Source organism: Sinocyclocheilus anshuiensis, unplaced genomic scaffold, assembly GCF_001515605.1.
Source record: "Sinocyclocheilus anshuiensis isolate Anshui unplaced genomic scaffold, SAMN03320099.WGS_v1.1 scaffold6622, whole genome shotgun sequence".
NCBI lineage: Eukaryota > Metazoa > Chordata > Actinopteri > Cypriniformes > Cyprinidae > Sinocyclocheilus > Sinocyclocheilus anshuiensis.
The window spans coordinates 2,875-19,609 of NW_015541325.1; the positions used below are offsets into that span (position 1 = coordinate 2,875).

General features: G+C 36.4%; 1 protein-coding gene across 1 annotated transcript in view; it reads right to left on the reverse strand.

The window, feature by feature from the left end:
* Positions 1-3,032: 3,032 nt before the first annotated feature.
* Positions 3,033-16,735, reverse strand: part of LOC107690798 (protein FAM222A-like) — a 14,808-nt gene continuing 1,105 nt past the window's right edge. The window contains exon 2 of the mRNA XM_016489216.1: positions 3,033-3,982. Within this exon, the coding sequence (XP_016344702.1) occupies positions 3,084-3,982 (899 nt within the window). The 3' untranslated portion in view covers positions 3,033-3,083. The remainder of the gene's footprint in view (positions 3,983-16,735) is intronic.

The window sequence follows — 16,735 nt, forward strand, 5'->3', positions numbered from 1 at the left end:
TTCCTAAATTATATTTATTTGACAATCTTATTGGTGAAGTAGATTCAGTCAGACAGTCACACATAGTAAATCATCACTGAAGCTCGTTTGCAGACAGTATAATTGCACTTTTAAACGTCGAGCCTACAGTGTGCCGTTACACACACACACACACACACACACACGAACACACGAACACACGCACACACGCACACACACACGAACATGACAAAACCTCAGATCTCAGACACCTGATTCAAATATCAATAAATAGAACAAAAGGAATCAAATATATGAGATATTAATGGGTTCCTGTGGTAATTAATAACAGGTAAGAGAGTTATGACCTTGACCATACATCACAGCTTCATAGAGGATCAGCAGATCAAAACAAACTTCATCATCATCATCATCATCATCAGAACAGCAGAATCCGTCTGGAATCACATTCTGATTGTGAGGATTTGAGGACAAACATGAAACACTTTAGATAAAAAATAAAGAATCTTATAAATATTAATGTCATCCTGTTGGCAGCAACAAACATAAGAGTAAAAATATGCATTTATTACCATTTAAATTAAGTGTTTCTATGAACGACTCGTGCCAGAAACATCGTCAATGATTTACAACACAGGAAAAATCATAACTGCTTTTATGAGAGTTAGTGAATGTGAACGTGTTGCAGTGATGAAGTAAACGGCACAGCATAAACACGCGTGTCACTTCCTGTCGTGTTTTTGGCAGCTAGTCCGAGAAGGTAAATTCTGATAGTTTGAGTCTGACGTTCAACATCTGAGAACTTGATAAAGTGATACACCAGCAGCTTTCAGGACGTGTGTCATCAGTGTGAACCTGCGCTTCTGAATCTTAAGCAATCTTTTGCTTCTGAATCACCTGCACTACTGAATCACCTGCGCTTCTGAATCACCTGTGCTACTGAATCACCTGCGCTACTGAATCACCTGCGCTTCCGAATCACCTGCGCTTCTGAATCACCTGCGCTACTGAATCACCTGTGCTTCTGAATCACCTGCGCTTCTGAATCACCTGCGCTTCCGAATCACCTGCGCTACTGAATCACCTGCGCTACTGAATCACCTGCGCTACTGAATCACCTGCGCTACTGAATCACCTGCGCTACTGAATCACCTGCGCTACTGAATCACCTGCGCTACTGAATCACCTGCGCTACTGAATCACCTGCGCTACTGAATCACCTGCGCTACTGAATCACCTGCGCTACTGAATCACCTGCGCTACTGAATCACCTGCGCTTCTGAATCACCTGCGCTTCTGAATCACCTGCGCTTCTGAATCACCTGCGCTTCTGAATCACCTGCGCTTCTGAATCACCTGCGCTTCTGAATCACCTGCGCTTCTGAATCACCTGCGCTTCTGAATCACCTGCGCTTCTGAATCACCTGCGCTTCTGAATCACCTGCGCTTCTGAATCACCTGCGCTTCTGAATCACCTGCGCTTCTGAATCACCTGCGCTTCTGAATCACCTGCGCTTCTGAATCACCTGCGCTTCTGAATCACCTGCGCTTTCGAATCACCTGCACTTTCGAATCACCGAAAGAGTGAAAATAATAGCAAAATACAGTGAGAATGCACTATAAATATTTATTACAATCTTTTGCAATGCAGCCTTTAAAAAAGTAACATTAACATGGTTTGCTAAAAAACATTTGATGTTTTGGGGTTTGGCTTTTGAACACAATGAGGACATTTTTTAATAATTAGATTTTTTTTCAATAGTTTGGGGTACATTTATGACTTATTCATCAAAGCTGCATTAAATGAATCAAAAGTGATAGTAAAGACACTTATAACGATACAAAAGATTTCTATTTCAAATAAATGCTGTTCTTTTGAACTTTCTATTCATCTGTGAATCCTGAAAAATAAAATGTATCATGGTTTCCATAAAAATATTGTGCAGCACAACTGTTTTCAACATTGATAATAATCAGAAATGTTTCTCAAGCAGCAAATCAGCATATTAGAATGATTTCTGAAGATCATGTGACACTGAAGACTGGAGTAATGATGCTGAAAATACAGCTGCGCATCACAGAAATACATTACAGTTTAACAGAGATTCACATAGAAAACAGCTGTTTTACATTATAATAATATTTCAGATTTTTACTGTATTTTTAATCAAATAAACAGCTTTGGTGAGCAGAAGGGACTTTTTTCATAAACATTACAACCCCAAACTTTTGAAAGGCAGTGTATGATAGGAATTTTTTATTTATTTTGTGAGCTGATGTGTGAAAAAGGCCTTAGAAAAGCTCTCGAACTCTTCAAACCATTTCTGAAAAGTGACCCTAGCTTGATGAACACAGTACCCATTAATGATTGAAAAGGATCCAGTGTCTCTTAAATCCAGCACCATACAACCCTTCAGGTCAGTGTGGATTACTGTTAAGGTCTTTGCACACCGAGTCCGAAATTCTTGTCCGAAACTTTTGCACATTAAAAAAATATATACGACCTCACGTTGTGTCATTCACGTTTACACACTGCCTCCGAAACTTTCATCCGTGATAAAAAAATTCGGAACAGGTTCTATTTTCTGCGTTTTCGCATCCGTAGCAAGCATTTTGATAGGAAAGGATGACAAATACGAAAAAAAACGAAAAACGCATAAAACATTTCGAACTCCGTGTGCAATGACCTTTACCCTTTACACTTATCCTATCTCACAACACTGCAAAAAATTATTTTCTTAGTATTTTTGTCTTGTTTACTAGTATAAATATCTAAACATTCTTGAATCAAGATGCATTTACTGTACAAGTAAAAGGACTTAAGATATTAAATCTTGTTTTCTAAAAAATAAAATACAATTTTTGTTAGTTTTTGCTTAAAACAAGCACAAATATCTGCCAATGGGGTAAGAAAAATAATCTTAATTCAAAGTTTAAACAAGATTTGGATATTTTTAATTTTTTTTACAGAAAACGAGACATAATATCTTACGTCATTTTACTTGTACAGTAAATGCATCTTGATTCAAGAATTTTTAGATATTTATACTTGTAAACAAGACAAAAATACTAAGTAAGAGAATCATGTTTTGCAGTGAAGCGTCCTATCTCAACACGGGCAGCTGAAGGTGCGGCTCGTATCCTCGTCCCAGCATGTGCTCCTTGATGCAAGGCGGGTGGATCTCGCCGATGAGGCACTCCAGAGACTGCAGGCTGCTGCTGAGGCTCTCCTCTTGCGGCCTGCAGCACAGGTACGACGGAGGCTGGTGGGCGCACGGATGGAGGCGCGTTGCAGGCGTCTCCTGAGGGTTATAACAGTCGCTATCCGGCGTAGCAAGCACGCTATTCCAAGCAGGAATGAAAAACTGGCCAACAGAGAAATCACCGTGCATCGCGGGGGACGTCGGGACCTTGTCTAGAATCGTTAGACTGGGAGGGTAGGATCGGTAGGAAACGTCAGGCGAGCGGTTTCCCGATCCATACATGTGCGGATAATGCGCCCAATAATAATCGGAACCAGCTACATCCGCGCTTTGAGTGGGCAGAACGGCTCCGGAATACGCCAGAGCAAAACTGGAGTCGGCGCAAGACGCGGACAAGAACGAAGGACTGGACTGGACGTTGGACGGACGGCTCATGTGATGGGACACGACGCCGTACGGCCGGTGTCTGTTCCCGCTGGGAGGCGCATACGGAGCCACCGCCATTTGGATAGGGGATAGTTTGGTTCGTTTTCCATCGGCGCTCTTTAGCACGCCTTTGGCCGCGGAGGAAGTCTTGACGATCGCCAGCAAGCCTTGGTAGGCACCAGCGTAGGGGTGCGAGTACGAGCCCAAGCCCTGGTCGCCGGTGTCCAGGCCGTTGACGGTCCTGCTGATTTGCTTGTGCTGTGGGACCCTGATGTCGGTGGGGAAGATCTGGATTGAAAGCGGGCTGTCGACTGTTCTTTGCGCGTAGGCGTCCAGTTCGGCCGCGGATGGGTAGCGCATGGAAATCAGCTCATCTGCGGACAAAGAGAAAACAGCATGAATAATTCAACGCTGCATTATTCTCAGCAAGGCCGTACCATGTCTTGAACATTGTGGGGGTATTTTAAATAAGGTGTAAAGAAATAGAACGGTGAAAGAAAAACTATGTCTAGTTGTAGTTGCAGCAATTAGCAAATATTTTAAAGTATGTACACATTCACTCTTAATTGTGTGCCTAATATGTAAAAAATGCCAAACATTTCATGTCTTGTAACATTCAGTTAGGAATTACATGAATCATGTAAATGATGCATTTTCAATTAATAATGGAGAAATTTAAAGGGAAAAGTAGAGTAATTTGCATCATTGGAAAGTATATTTTAACATTTCTGTAGTGAAACCGTTTCAGTTTCCCTTTCTCTTTCAACATTAAAACTGATGCTTGAGCTTTAATTCACACACTGCGTTTGTGAACAGTAAACCCCGCCTACTTTAATTTGATTGGCCATCTCAATCATTTTGACACTGACAAATAGGCAAGTAACGATTCACTCAACTCACGATGCGATACGATTCACAATACTATTTCACGATACGATTTTCTCTCTTTTTTTTTTTACAAAATGAGATTTAAGACATATTATAAATGAAAAGTTCTCCTTTTATTATTGCTTGGACAAAATGCTGAACATTTCTTTGTGAGATTGAAATATGTCAAATAACAAAACTAAACTTAAATTTTAAAACAAACCCCAAATCAAATAAATAACACAAATAAAATCTGTTCATATAAACAAACTAAGGCTTTGTCTGTGCTCTTTCCATTTAAAATTAGAGGCAACCACTGCATTTTAATCATAATCCAAACAAAGATGCTGCACACATGCAGCATGAGCAGTTTCTAATCTAAATTAGATTGTATAATTCTGAAATTTGAGGCAAAAACAAAATGGTCTGACTTTAGTGTTGTGAAACTATACTACATAAAACATATCTAAATGAAACAAAAACATCAGACAAGCTGAATGAGACGCAGATTCACTCTCTGCCAGCAGGTGGCGCTTGTGGAACAGCAGCGATACAGCGTTTCCTAGGTTACCACTGTAAACAAAGCAGCCCTGCGCTTACGAACACTACAAATACATTATACAGAGGCAAAATGGAAAGAAAATATCATCTAAGATTTTCTAAATAGTCACTTCCCCTCAGAGATACATTAATATAAACTCCTATCACCAATTGATTCATTTCAACCGATTTGAATCGTCACATATTTGTATCGATTTTCAACCGGCTCGTGGTGCATTGTTACATCCCTATTGACAAGTGCTGTCAGATGCCTTGACAAACCTAAAAATCTTTTAAAAACTTTTTGTCATCCTAACAACAAACAACGCTGCATAAGAGTGCAGCAGAAATATTGGGAGGACAATTTGCCAATTCCTAATTATTGGGGGGACTTGTCTACGATGGTTACGGCCCTGATTCTCAGCGCACACAAAGCCATGTATGCTGGCATTTCACCAAGCAAACACCATCAGCGGATCATGACTAGTATCCCAAAAACTCTGCAGAAAACAATGATGTTTCCAATTTGAAACCGTGCTGTCCGACAGAGCGCCTCGTGCCGGAGGTGTTTGGCAATAAATATGGAAGAGTGATGAATGCTGGATGAGTTAAAAATGATCAGACGTCGCACAAGAAAAATCGTCCAATAAAAATGAAGATATTGGAGCGTCTGTGTCGCTCTCCGTCTCCTTATTTCCTCGGCTGGTTGTTCATCCTCAGACATCTGCATCTCTCTAAAAACTCATTTTGTGGAGGGAGACACCTCGGGCAATGTTTGATCAGTGCATTATGAAATTAATTTGGTCTTTCTTCAGGACAAAATTGGATTACCTTGGGAAATCAAGAGGGAAAAAATAGATGAGGTGGGGGATGGAAAGGGAGCTAATTTTGTTTCAGTGGCATGAGTGAAATTCATTTCATGGCGTTTGGATGTGCAATCCACTCAAAAGGGGCTCGGATACGGGTGGAGCTACATGCTAAATTAACATTAGAAACGATGCTATACAAGCAGCAAATTGGAAACACGGCTTTATATGTGTTTGTGCATCTGTGTGCTGCTCGAATGCATCTCGAATGGATCCCTGGACTATAATAAGGACAGGATTCCCATAGACGGCATCTTATCCCCACAATAAATGCAAGCCAATATCACTGGCAGCCAATTTTGAGATGTCTACATATGCAGTAGCTTTCAAATGAAAACAGGACCTACAGCCAGAAGTGTACGGGAAAGCGGCGACGACTAACTGAGATTGGATTTAAACACCATTATTCAGGCAATTTCATGGCTGTTTAGCTTCCCACAACACAAGGAAGCTGGAAAAAGGTGCTCCATTTCTGAGCAGTAAATCTACTGGCGGAAAATACGGCCGGAATGACACCTTTATGGAATTTCTGACATGAAAATAAAAGTGCTGAAATTAAGGCCGATTACGCCACAGTCAATCAAAATCACTCCACGGCGGACAATTGAAGGATCTCTACCAGAAAAACACAATCCAATCGGCTTTGAGTCCCAGCAGTCGTTTAGAGCGTCTCCTCCGTCACGTGATGCCAAGCTAGCGTTGTTCCCGTTCGGGATTGATTTGGGACTTCATTTCATTCCAGGCCCACAATGAGCCTCCAACTGTGAAAATGATTCAATCTACAAGATCCATCTCATAAAGGAAATAAATTGAGTGTTTAAAATGAAGGGAAGAGGAGAGGTGGAGAGACCCGCTGAGCCCACCGGGGTCACTAAACACAATGAAGCTCCAGAAACACTCACACGGACTGGAGGAATCTGACTTCAAGAGAAAAAAAATCTATCAAAACGAGATGGTAGAAAGGAACATATTTGAAATTTAAGGCGAAAGCGTTCAAAGTGCTTGGGTTTCAGCATTTCGAGAGTGGCCAATCTATGAAAATATTTCATATAGTTATATTTATGGTTGTATTTATAGTTATCAGTATAGTTATTTTATATTAATAGTTATGTTAGTATTTATAGTTATCGGTATAGTTATTTTATATTATTAGTTATGCTTGTATTTATAGTTATCTGTATAGTTATGGTTGTATTCATAGTTATCATTATAGTTATTTTATACTCATAGTTATGATTGTAGTTACAGTTATCGGTATAGTTATGATTCTATTTTTTATCAGTATAGTTATGGTTGTAGTTACAGTTATCGTTAGAGATATGGTTGTATTCATAGTTATAGTTGTTATATAGATGTTATATTTATTGAAATAGTTGTATTTATAGTTGTTTTTTAAATTATCGGTATAGTTATGGCTATATATAGTTATAGGCTATAGTTATCGGTTATGTTTACAAATATCGGTATGGTTATGGTTGTATTTATAGTAGTGTTGGGCGGTATGACCAAAAATTTATATCACGGTATTTTTCAAAATTATACCGGTTTCACGGTTCAAGACGGTATTTTTTTTCATGCATGACCGGGTGTTAACCATATTTTCTACTGATTGAGAGGAAATACTGCAGTATATTGACTTAGAATGATGAACCGGTATACCGCCCAGCACTAATTTATAGTTATGTTTGTAGTTACAGTTATCATTACAGTTATCGTTATAGTTATGTTATATTTATAGTTATTGTTATGTTTACAAATATCGGTATGGTTTTTCAAGAAAAAAAAAATCCATCAAAACGATTGAAATTTCGAGAGTGGCCAATCTATGAAAATACTATGAACCAGTTGGTCTGACCAATCATCACTTATTACAGACCCATGAAATGACTTCCTGTGTTAACGTAGCATCAAAACAGGAATTTCACTTTCAAGTAAAAATGTTACTTTTAGGTGTACAACAGCTTAATCACTAGGGCAGTGTCTACAAAGGGACATCTTTGCATGCTACTTACACCCAAAAAAGGTGCATATTACTACTCGAAACTCTTGAAAATAAAGGTAATTTATTGTCATTGATGGTTCCATGAAGAACTGTTAACATCCATGTAATTTTCCAATGCACAAAAGGTTCTTTATAGTGGAAAAAAGGTTCTTTAGATTATGAAAATATTCTTCACATCAAGAAAATAATGGTTCTTTTAAGACCTGTTCACTGAAAGGTTCTTTGGGGAACCCAAAATGGTTTTTCTATGGCATTACTGTGTAAACAACACCCTTTTGGAACCTTTATTTTTAAGAGAGTAGAAGAACTTTTTGAGCAATTTTTATTCTTTAGTTCTTCAGAAACCATCTGTGAACAGTTCACCAGAAACCAATATGCTGAACCTTAGAGAGCCAAAAACTGTTCTTGATCAACAAGAACAACCAAAATCACGTTTAATTCCACAGGAGAACCTTTTTAGGTTCTACAATCAATTTTTATTCATTATTATTTAGAAAAAATCATCTACATACTGGTATTTTTAGGCCCAGAAATCAATATACAGATCTGAAGAACCAACAAAGGCAAAGAACCATAAAGCAACTCAAGAACCCTAGATATGCTAAATTGGATCTTAAACAACAATAACCTACATTGCTCTCTGAACAATCATACACTCATAAAAACAATATGTACAAAATACATAAAAACAAAGGCTTCAAAATAGGGTTTTCACATTCACAGAAAAAGCCATTTTGGGTTCCACAAGCATTTTCTTAGAAAGAACCATTTTTCTTTGTGAGAAAAGCATATTGATAATCCAAAGAACCTTTTGTGCAATTGAAATATTCCATGGATGTTAAAGGTTCTTATGGAACCGTCGATGCCAATAAAGAACCTTTGTTTTTTAGGGTGTATGTTAGTAATATGCACCTTTTATGGGTAAATAAGGTACAAGATCGTCACATTTTTTTTCTGACAGTGTTGGGTGGCACATTAAACGGTTTGCACTTTTGTTTGGAAATAGCCAATCTCTGAAATCCCAATTAACACGCAGCTAATTAACTGCACGCACAATCTGATACGGACTGAACTCTTAAAGTAGGCCAGAAACAAGAACAAACCGCTGCAGATGAAGAGAAGCGTGGGGGGTGTTTTGACAGACGGACTCGTTCATTACTTCACCAGAGCTGCTAAAACGGGAAAGAACTGAGAGGAACGAGACGAGCAGATGGTGGAGATCTTTCAGCGTGACCTCTGGACGCTTTCCATCTCCTCACAAACACACAAACTCTTTCAGTCACCATAAGCCGTCTAATCTGCTACCCGTGGTCACAGTTAACGCAGTCGTGCTGGATCAGAGACCAGATCTCAGCCTTTTCTAGCGGCTTCTGTTAATCGGTGATTAACACAGGAACAAACGCCTGTGGCTGGGACTCTGTGACATTCACTGCACAAACCTTACCCAGAAAATGCACGTGATCAATACGGATGTAATGACATTATCAATATCTTGGTATCGCGACAGCAAAACTGTCTCGATGTCATCGTGGTCACAATGATATGAAACGATAGGTCTTCCGGGCAAAAAGTGTAATTTTTAAAATATATTTAAATTCATCAAGTCTGTTTTCGCTGCGTGTTTCAAAGCGAAGCGCACACTTCGTTCAGACGATCAGCTCGTGATCCGGTGTTTTCCGCGTCTCAGACGGCAGATGATGACAGCGTTTCACTAGATTTGTAGTGAGACGTGTTTCTGTAATCCTGTTTTCACTGAAGCTGGAGTTTTCCTTCTAAATAAAAGCTTAAAGTGCAGCATGAATCGCTGACAGCTAGCGGTTTAAATGCAGTCCAGATTCACAATATCTCTCTCAAGTGTAGAAATTAGGATAGAAGTACTGTATTGTAATTTCCCTACTGTGGTGTAAAGCACAAATAATATACCTATGAAATATTCATTTTCATTTATTTTACAGTGCAGTTGTTTTACAATATATGGCTTTTACAGTCATTGCTGTAATTATTATTATGTTCTAATTTGTTTAGCTTCCTAAAACACCAGTGTGAGTGTAATTTAGACTGAGACAGTATATCACAAATAAAAAGAGGGTTGAGTCCCCTTTAAAGTTCAGGTACAAGTCAATGCACTGATTTTTTTCTAACTTGTTTTCTTAGTTAAGAACATGGGTTGCAGCTCTTAATTTTTTTATTTAACTCTCAAAGTGCATTAGATAGAATAATTTAACTTTAAAATGTATAAAAGTTTCATTTTTTTCCAATTCTTCTTTTGTCTTTATTTAAATATCGCAATAAATATCATATTGTGGACTTCATATCGCGATATCATATTGTGAGATTTTGATATCGTTACATATCTAGTGATCAAGCTAAACACTAGAACAACACCGCTCTCCATCCAAAACAACAGTTCACGAAGCACCCACGCCTGAGCAGCAGTCTCCAAATGCACTGACGAGTGCTGAATCTACAGTACACAACGGATGTCAAACACTCAAACTCATCCTGGAGGTTGTTCATGGGCCGTGTGGGTTTGAGTGATGAACATCAGCAGCTCTTCACAGCTCCACTTCAGTCTGAGTGACCCTACAGGTCTGATGGGCGAGATGATGGGAGTCATAGTTTTGTGAAGATTAAAAACGGCATTGCACGCTTAGAATAAATAAAAGGTTATCATTTATTTCTGTTGATACAAATATAGTTATCGTTTTTGTTATAGTTACCGATTAATTATCAGTACAGTTATCGTTATGGTTTTAATTATAATTATGGTTTAATTTATAGTTATCGGTATAGTTATGGTTGTATTCATAGTAATCATTATAGTAATTTTATAGTTATATTTATAGTTATCAGTATAGTTATTTTATATTAATAGTTATGTTAGTATTTATAATTATCGGTATAGTTATTTTATATTATTAGTTATGCTTGTATATATAGATATCTGTATAGTTATAGTTGTATTCATAGTTATCATTATACTCATAGTTATGGTTGTAGTTATAGTTATCAGTATAGTTATTTTATATTAATAGTTATGTTAGTATTTATAGTTATCTGTATAGTTATTTTATATTATTAGTTATGCTTGTATTTATAGATATCTGTATAGTTATAGTTGTATTCATAGTTATCATTATAGTTATTTTATACTCATAGTTATGGTTGTAGTTATAGTTATCGGTATAGTTATGATTCAATTTTTTATCAGTATAGTTATGGTTGTAGTTACAGTTATCGTTAGAAATATGGTTGTATTCATAGTTATAGATGTTATATAGATGTTATATTTATTGATATAGTTGTATTTATAGTTGTCTTAAATTATCGGTATAGTTATGGCTATGTCTATAGTTATCGGTATATAATTATATATATAACTATATTATCGTTATAGTTATGTTATATTTATTGTTATTGTTATGTTTACAAATATCGGTATAATAGTTATGGTTGTATTTATAGTTATGTTTGTAGTTACAGTTATCACTACAGTTATTGTTATAGTTGTCATAGTTATTATAGTTGTGATTGTATTTATAGATATTGTCATAGTTATAGGTATCTTTATAGATATAGTTGTATTCATAGATATCATTATAGTTAGTTATGTTTATAGTTATAGTTGTATTTATGGTTATGACTATGTTTATAATTATCGGTATCATCATGGTTATATTTATAGTTATTGTATATAGTTGTATTCATAGCTATCATTATAGTTATATTATATTTATAGTTATTGTTATGTTTACAAGTATCGGTATGGTTATGTTGCATTTTTAGTAATGATTGTAGTTGCAGTTATTACAGTTATTGTTATAGTTATGGTTGTATTCATAGATATCATAGTTATTATGGTTGTGGTTGTATTTATAGTTATTGTTATGTTTACAAATATCGGTATAGTAATGGTTGTATTTATAGTTATGTTTGTAGTTACAGTTATCACTACAGTTATTGTTATAATTGTCATAGTTATTATAGTTGTGGTTGTATTTATAGATATTGTCATAGTTATAGTTATACATATGGTTGTACTTACAGTTATCATTATAGTTATGATTGTATTTACAGATATCGTTATACTTATTGTATAGATATTGTTATAGTTATTATTGTAATTATAATTATGATTATAGTTACAGTTATTGTAAGTTATTACTGTATTTATAGATATTGTTACAGTTATTACGTTTTCAGTACACTAGAACGTTCTAATGATAAACAGCTTGATCAGAACCATCATGACTTTCTAGGGAGCATTATTGACGATTAGCAGTGGCACAAACATACTGTAACCTTAATCTTCAGCAACAGCTACTCGACATGTAACTGCTGTAGTGATTACTGAGGAAAAAGCTGTTTTGATGAAAGGTTCTGATGATCTGATCTGTGTAATCACATCAGCAACATCAGGCGAGCGCTGAAGAGCTGAACCTGAGGATCATCTGTGTGGGAGGATAACATGTTCTTCAAAACAATTACATCAGAGAGAAACAGCAGAACTAAAACACAAAGGCAAAGAACAGATATAAGGAACATAAGGAATAGTTCAGCTTATGAAGGGTCATGGTGAACAATTCTGGATTCTTCAGAAAAATAGCATACGGGTTTAAAATGACAAAGCTATATTCAGTACCGTTGCTCCCTATACGCAGAGTACGCGGGGGGGGGGGGGGGGGGCCACCCCCCCTTTGAACAAAAAAAAATTTTTTTTGTTCTATATTAATATTAAAATGAACATATAAATATACATACAGGTTATGTATATATTTATACAAGACTTCAGACTTTTATATTAATACTTATTAAATTGCTATAGGGCTGAACGATTTTGGAAAATAATCTAATTGCGATTTTTTTTTACCAATATTGCGATTGCGATTTAATATGCAATTATTTTTTAAAGCTCTTTATGTTCTGTATTATTCAACAAAGACAAGCTATAAATCATTGTATAGTATGCCCAACACACTATTAGATAGATTAAACATAAATGTTCTTTTCTGTAGGCCAGGCCTATATGTTACGATGAAATTAGGTGATGCATGAATTGATATGAATGACATTTTTATTTAACAACTACAATCACGGTATATTGACTGATTTGTTGAACTTCCAACCTTGTAAGCATGTAATAATTATGTTTAAATAAGCCTGGTGTAAACATTAATATGAAAGTCAGTAGCAAATCACACAAACTAAAGTAGATTGCAGAAATATAAAAACAAATCTGTTGCTTTACCACACTACTTTAGGTAATTCAAAGTCACTGTAATAAACATATGTAAACATGTGCACTGCACTTTTTAAACACTCTCTGTTCACTTCAGACCAGTGGTTCTCAAACTTTTGGTCGCGCCCCCCTTTAAACCTATAAAAAAAAATCTGCCCCCCTTTCCCGAATCCCCATCCCACCTCAGACTACCAAATAATTTAATTAAACATTATGAAAAATTTATACTTTTTTAATTTAAAAAACCTGCAGGGAAAAAAACACCTGCATCACTTGAAACATTGAAAAATAGCATAGAGAGAATAACTTATTATTATTATTCTCTCTCTGTTATTTATTTATTTTTTGTGGGTTTCATGCTGTCCGCTAAGGCATAGGACACACACAAGCTTTCCTCCTCACCAACGACATTAAAGACCGTGTCTACACCCAACCCTCTACGGACACCTTGGCAATTGAATCGCCATTGGCTAGGATATTTTTTTGTTTATATATATATATATATATATATATATATATATATATATATAAAAAACGATGGGTGTGTGTCATCAAAGTACTGCGAGAGCTATAAGAGAGCGGACGTCTCCTTATGCTTTCTCTCGCTGTACTTTGATGTCATACACCGATCAATCTTCAAGTCGAACACACCTCTTTACTCTCGCGTGTCACGTGAGCGTGTAATCGCAACCTCTGCGATTGAAAAATCGCGTTATTTCATATCGCGGTGTTATCGCAAATGCAATTAATCGTTCAGCCCTAATAAAAATGCTAGAAACATGTTAGTGACATGCTAGTAACTGGCTAATCATGCTAGCAACATGCTAGTTACTTGCTAATAATGCTAGCAACATGCTAGTAACATGCTAATCATGCTATAAAAATGCTAGCGACATGCTAGTAACTTGTTAATCATGCTGACGTACTGACACAAAGTTCAAATGATTTGCAACGGTCGCTTTGCCACGTCCAGTGTAGAGCTGTTGTGGCGCGACGCACAACTGTAGTGTCCGGTATAGACACGTTGAGTGAAGCCGAGAGTGAGATATGCCTCGTCATATTTTCTGCATTTAGCTTTTGAATGACCAGCTTATCTAGTTACAATTAATGGCTAAATTAATGTTTGGAAATGTAAACTGATACTTCCTACCGACACACTACAGCAAAAGATAGAAATAACTGACTTAAAACCATTTTCAGCTGCTGAGAATACTAGTGTTCTAATCATTTTGGCCTCCATTGCATGCGTGCATTTCCAACAGAACAGATTCAACTCAAGTTTTAAACCTCCAGAGATCAAACGAGAGGCAGATGATGATGATGAGGGTCACGGGCCCGAAGTGAGAGCGAATGTTCCCCTCCAGCGGCGCCACGGGCTACATGCGGCCCTTCTGTTCCGGCGTTTAGCAGACAAGCGCTGCTCTCGCTGCAGATTAATATTTCATACAACAGACAATGAGGTCTCAACTGCACTAGAAGAGCGGCTTACAAACTCCACAATTCCACAAAATACCATCATAATATCAAACAAATCTAGCTTCACATGTGTATTCATGTCGTTTCCACAGATCTCAGGACATCATCGCCTCAAACAGTCGCTCAGTAGTGTTTTTCCACATTAAACACTGTTCAGCAGTTCAACAAAACAAAAGCACATTTATGAATGAATAAATAGAACAAAATTAAGACAGATGAGTCTAATAAACCCTCAGCTCATTAATGAGGACTGAGACTTAAATAAATATAAATGTGTAAAGCATACAATAAATGGTTAAATGCCTAAATAAGTGTATAAATAATTCTTGAAAAATAAATGCATAAATCCTCATATGAAAGCATAGATACTTAAATGCTCAAATTAAAGCTTTGAATAAATGCATTAAATAATAAATACAAATAAATAAATAACACAAATGAAAATGTAATGCCTATACAAATGCATAAATAAAGGCTCAAATACATAAATGCATCAATGTATAAATAAATGCATTAATGCATAAATAAATAAATAAATAACACAAATGAAAAAAATGTAATGCCCATATTAATGCATAAATAAAGGCTCAAATACATAAATGCATCAATGCATAAATAAATGCATTAATGCAAAAATAAATAAATAAATCCATAAATAAACAAATGCACAGTAATCTACATCTACATGTCATTAACCATTACCCAAGAATATTCCGTTAACATTTTGACATTTTAGCCTTTTGAGTCTAAGGGCCGAATGGAAAAGTGGAAAAAGTGAAACTGCACTGAATTTAGATTATAAAGATTTTATCAGTATAATTTCATCTTTCATAAACTCCTTTATTAACTACTTTCTAAAATGTTATTTAAAAAAAAAAAAAAAAAATCAGTCCCATTCTCAAAGTTACACATATACAGATCAGTGCTGGGAGGTATGACCAAACATTTATATCACAGTATTTTTCAAAATGATCCCGGTTTCACGGTACTGTCATGATGAGTGAATACTGTAGAAAAATTCCACACTAAATACACTAAACACTAAATGCATGTTAACCAGGAGTCACTCTCACTTTACTCTTTAAATCCTGATTTATAATCACAACATTGTCTTTTAAAATCAACATGCATCTACACTAAAGAGCAGCTATAAATATAAATATATGAATGAATATCCGAGTACATTTGAGTCTGGATCTGCCCTTGGACGGAAGCGACATGAACCTGATCAATGCGGATTCAATTAAACCGCTGTGATGGACGTGTTTGATGAGGGCCGTGTGGAGCTCCTGCAGATGATAGGAAGCGTGCCTCTCAAGGTGAACGTCTTATCTGACGTCTGAACGCTGACAGACGAGTTTCCAGCAGCTCTTCTCCAGCAAACAGCCGCATGGAAGTAGGACAGAGAGTTTAAGAAGAGCCAAATGAAAACGCATACACCTCTCTTGCTCTCCTAATGGATGAAAATCCATCTGCTGGATGGAGATCTATGAGCTGCTCAATGAGGTTAAGCCATGAAAATCAAAGGTTACCCTCAAAATTCAATTTACTAGGCTGTTCTTTCTTCCCCCTCCAATGAAGCGCTTTAATCTCACTCGCTTTCTGCCCTTTTATGCATTTGGTTTTCTTTCAAGTTTATTTCCTTTTATCTTTCTTTATCTTTCTTTTCCCATCTCTTGCTCTGCCGCATTTGCTCTTTTTCATTTCTTACCACAAAACTATGCCACATCTGAAACTCTCAGAACAACAAAAGGTGAAAACATTTACTGATGCTCAAGAAGGCAACACAATGCATTAAGAGACGGGTGTAAACTTTTTTAAATTGGATGATCAGGGTAAATTGTACTTATTTTGTCTTCTGGGAAACATGTAAGTATTTATGTAGCTTCTGAAGTCCAGTACTACATGAAAAAAATATGATCGTTAAACAAAATGAGAAGAATTTACACATCATCACCCTGTTCAAAAGTTCTCTTAATGCATTGTGTTGCCTTCTTGAGCATCAGTAAATGTTTTCACCTTTTGTAATAGCTGTGTATGAGTTCCTCAGTTGTCCTCAGTGTGAAAATATGGTTCTCAAAATCATACAGTCACTGTTGGAAAGGGTTCAAATATGCAGAAGATGCTGGAAAACCAA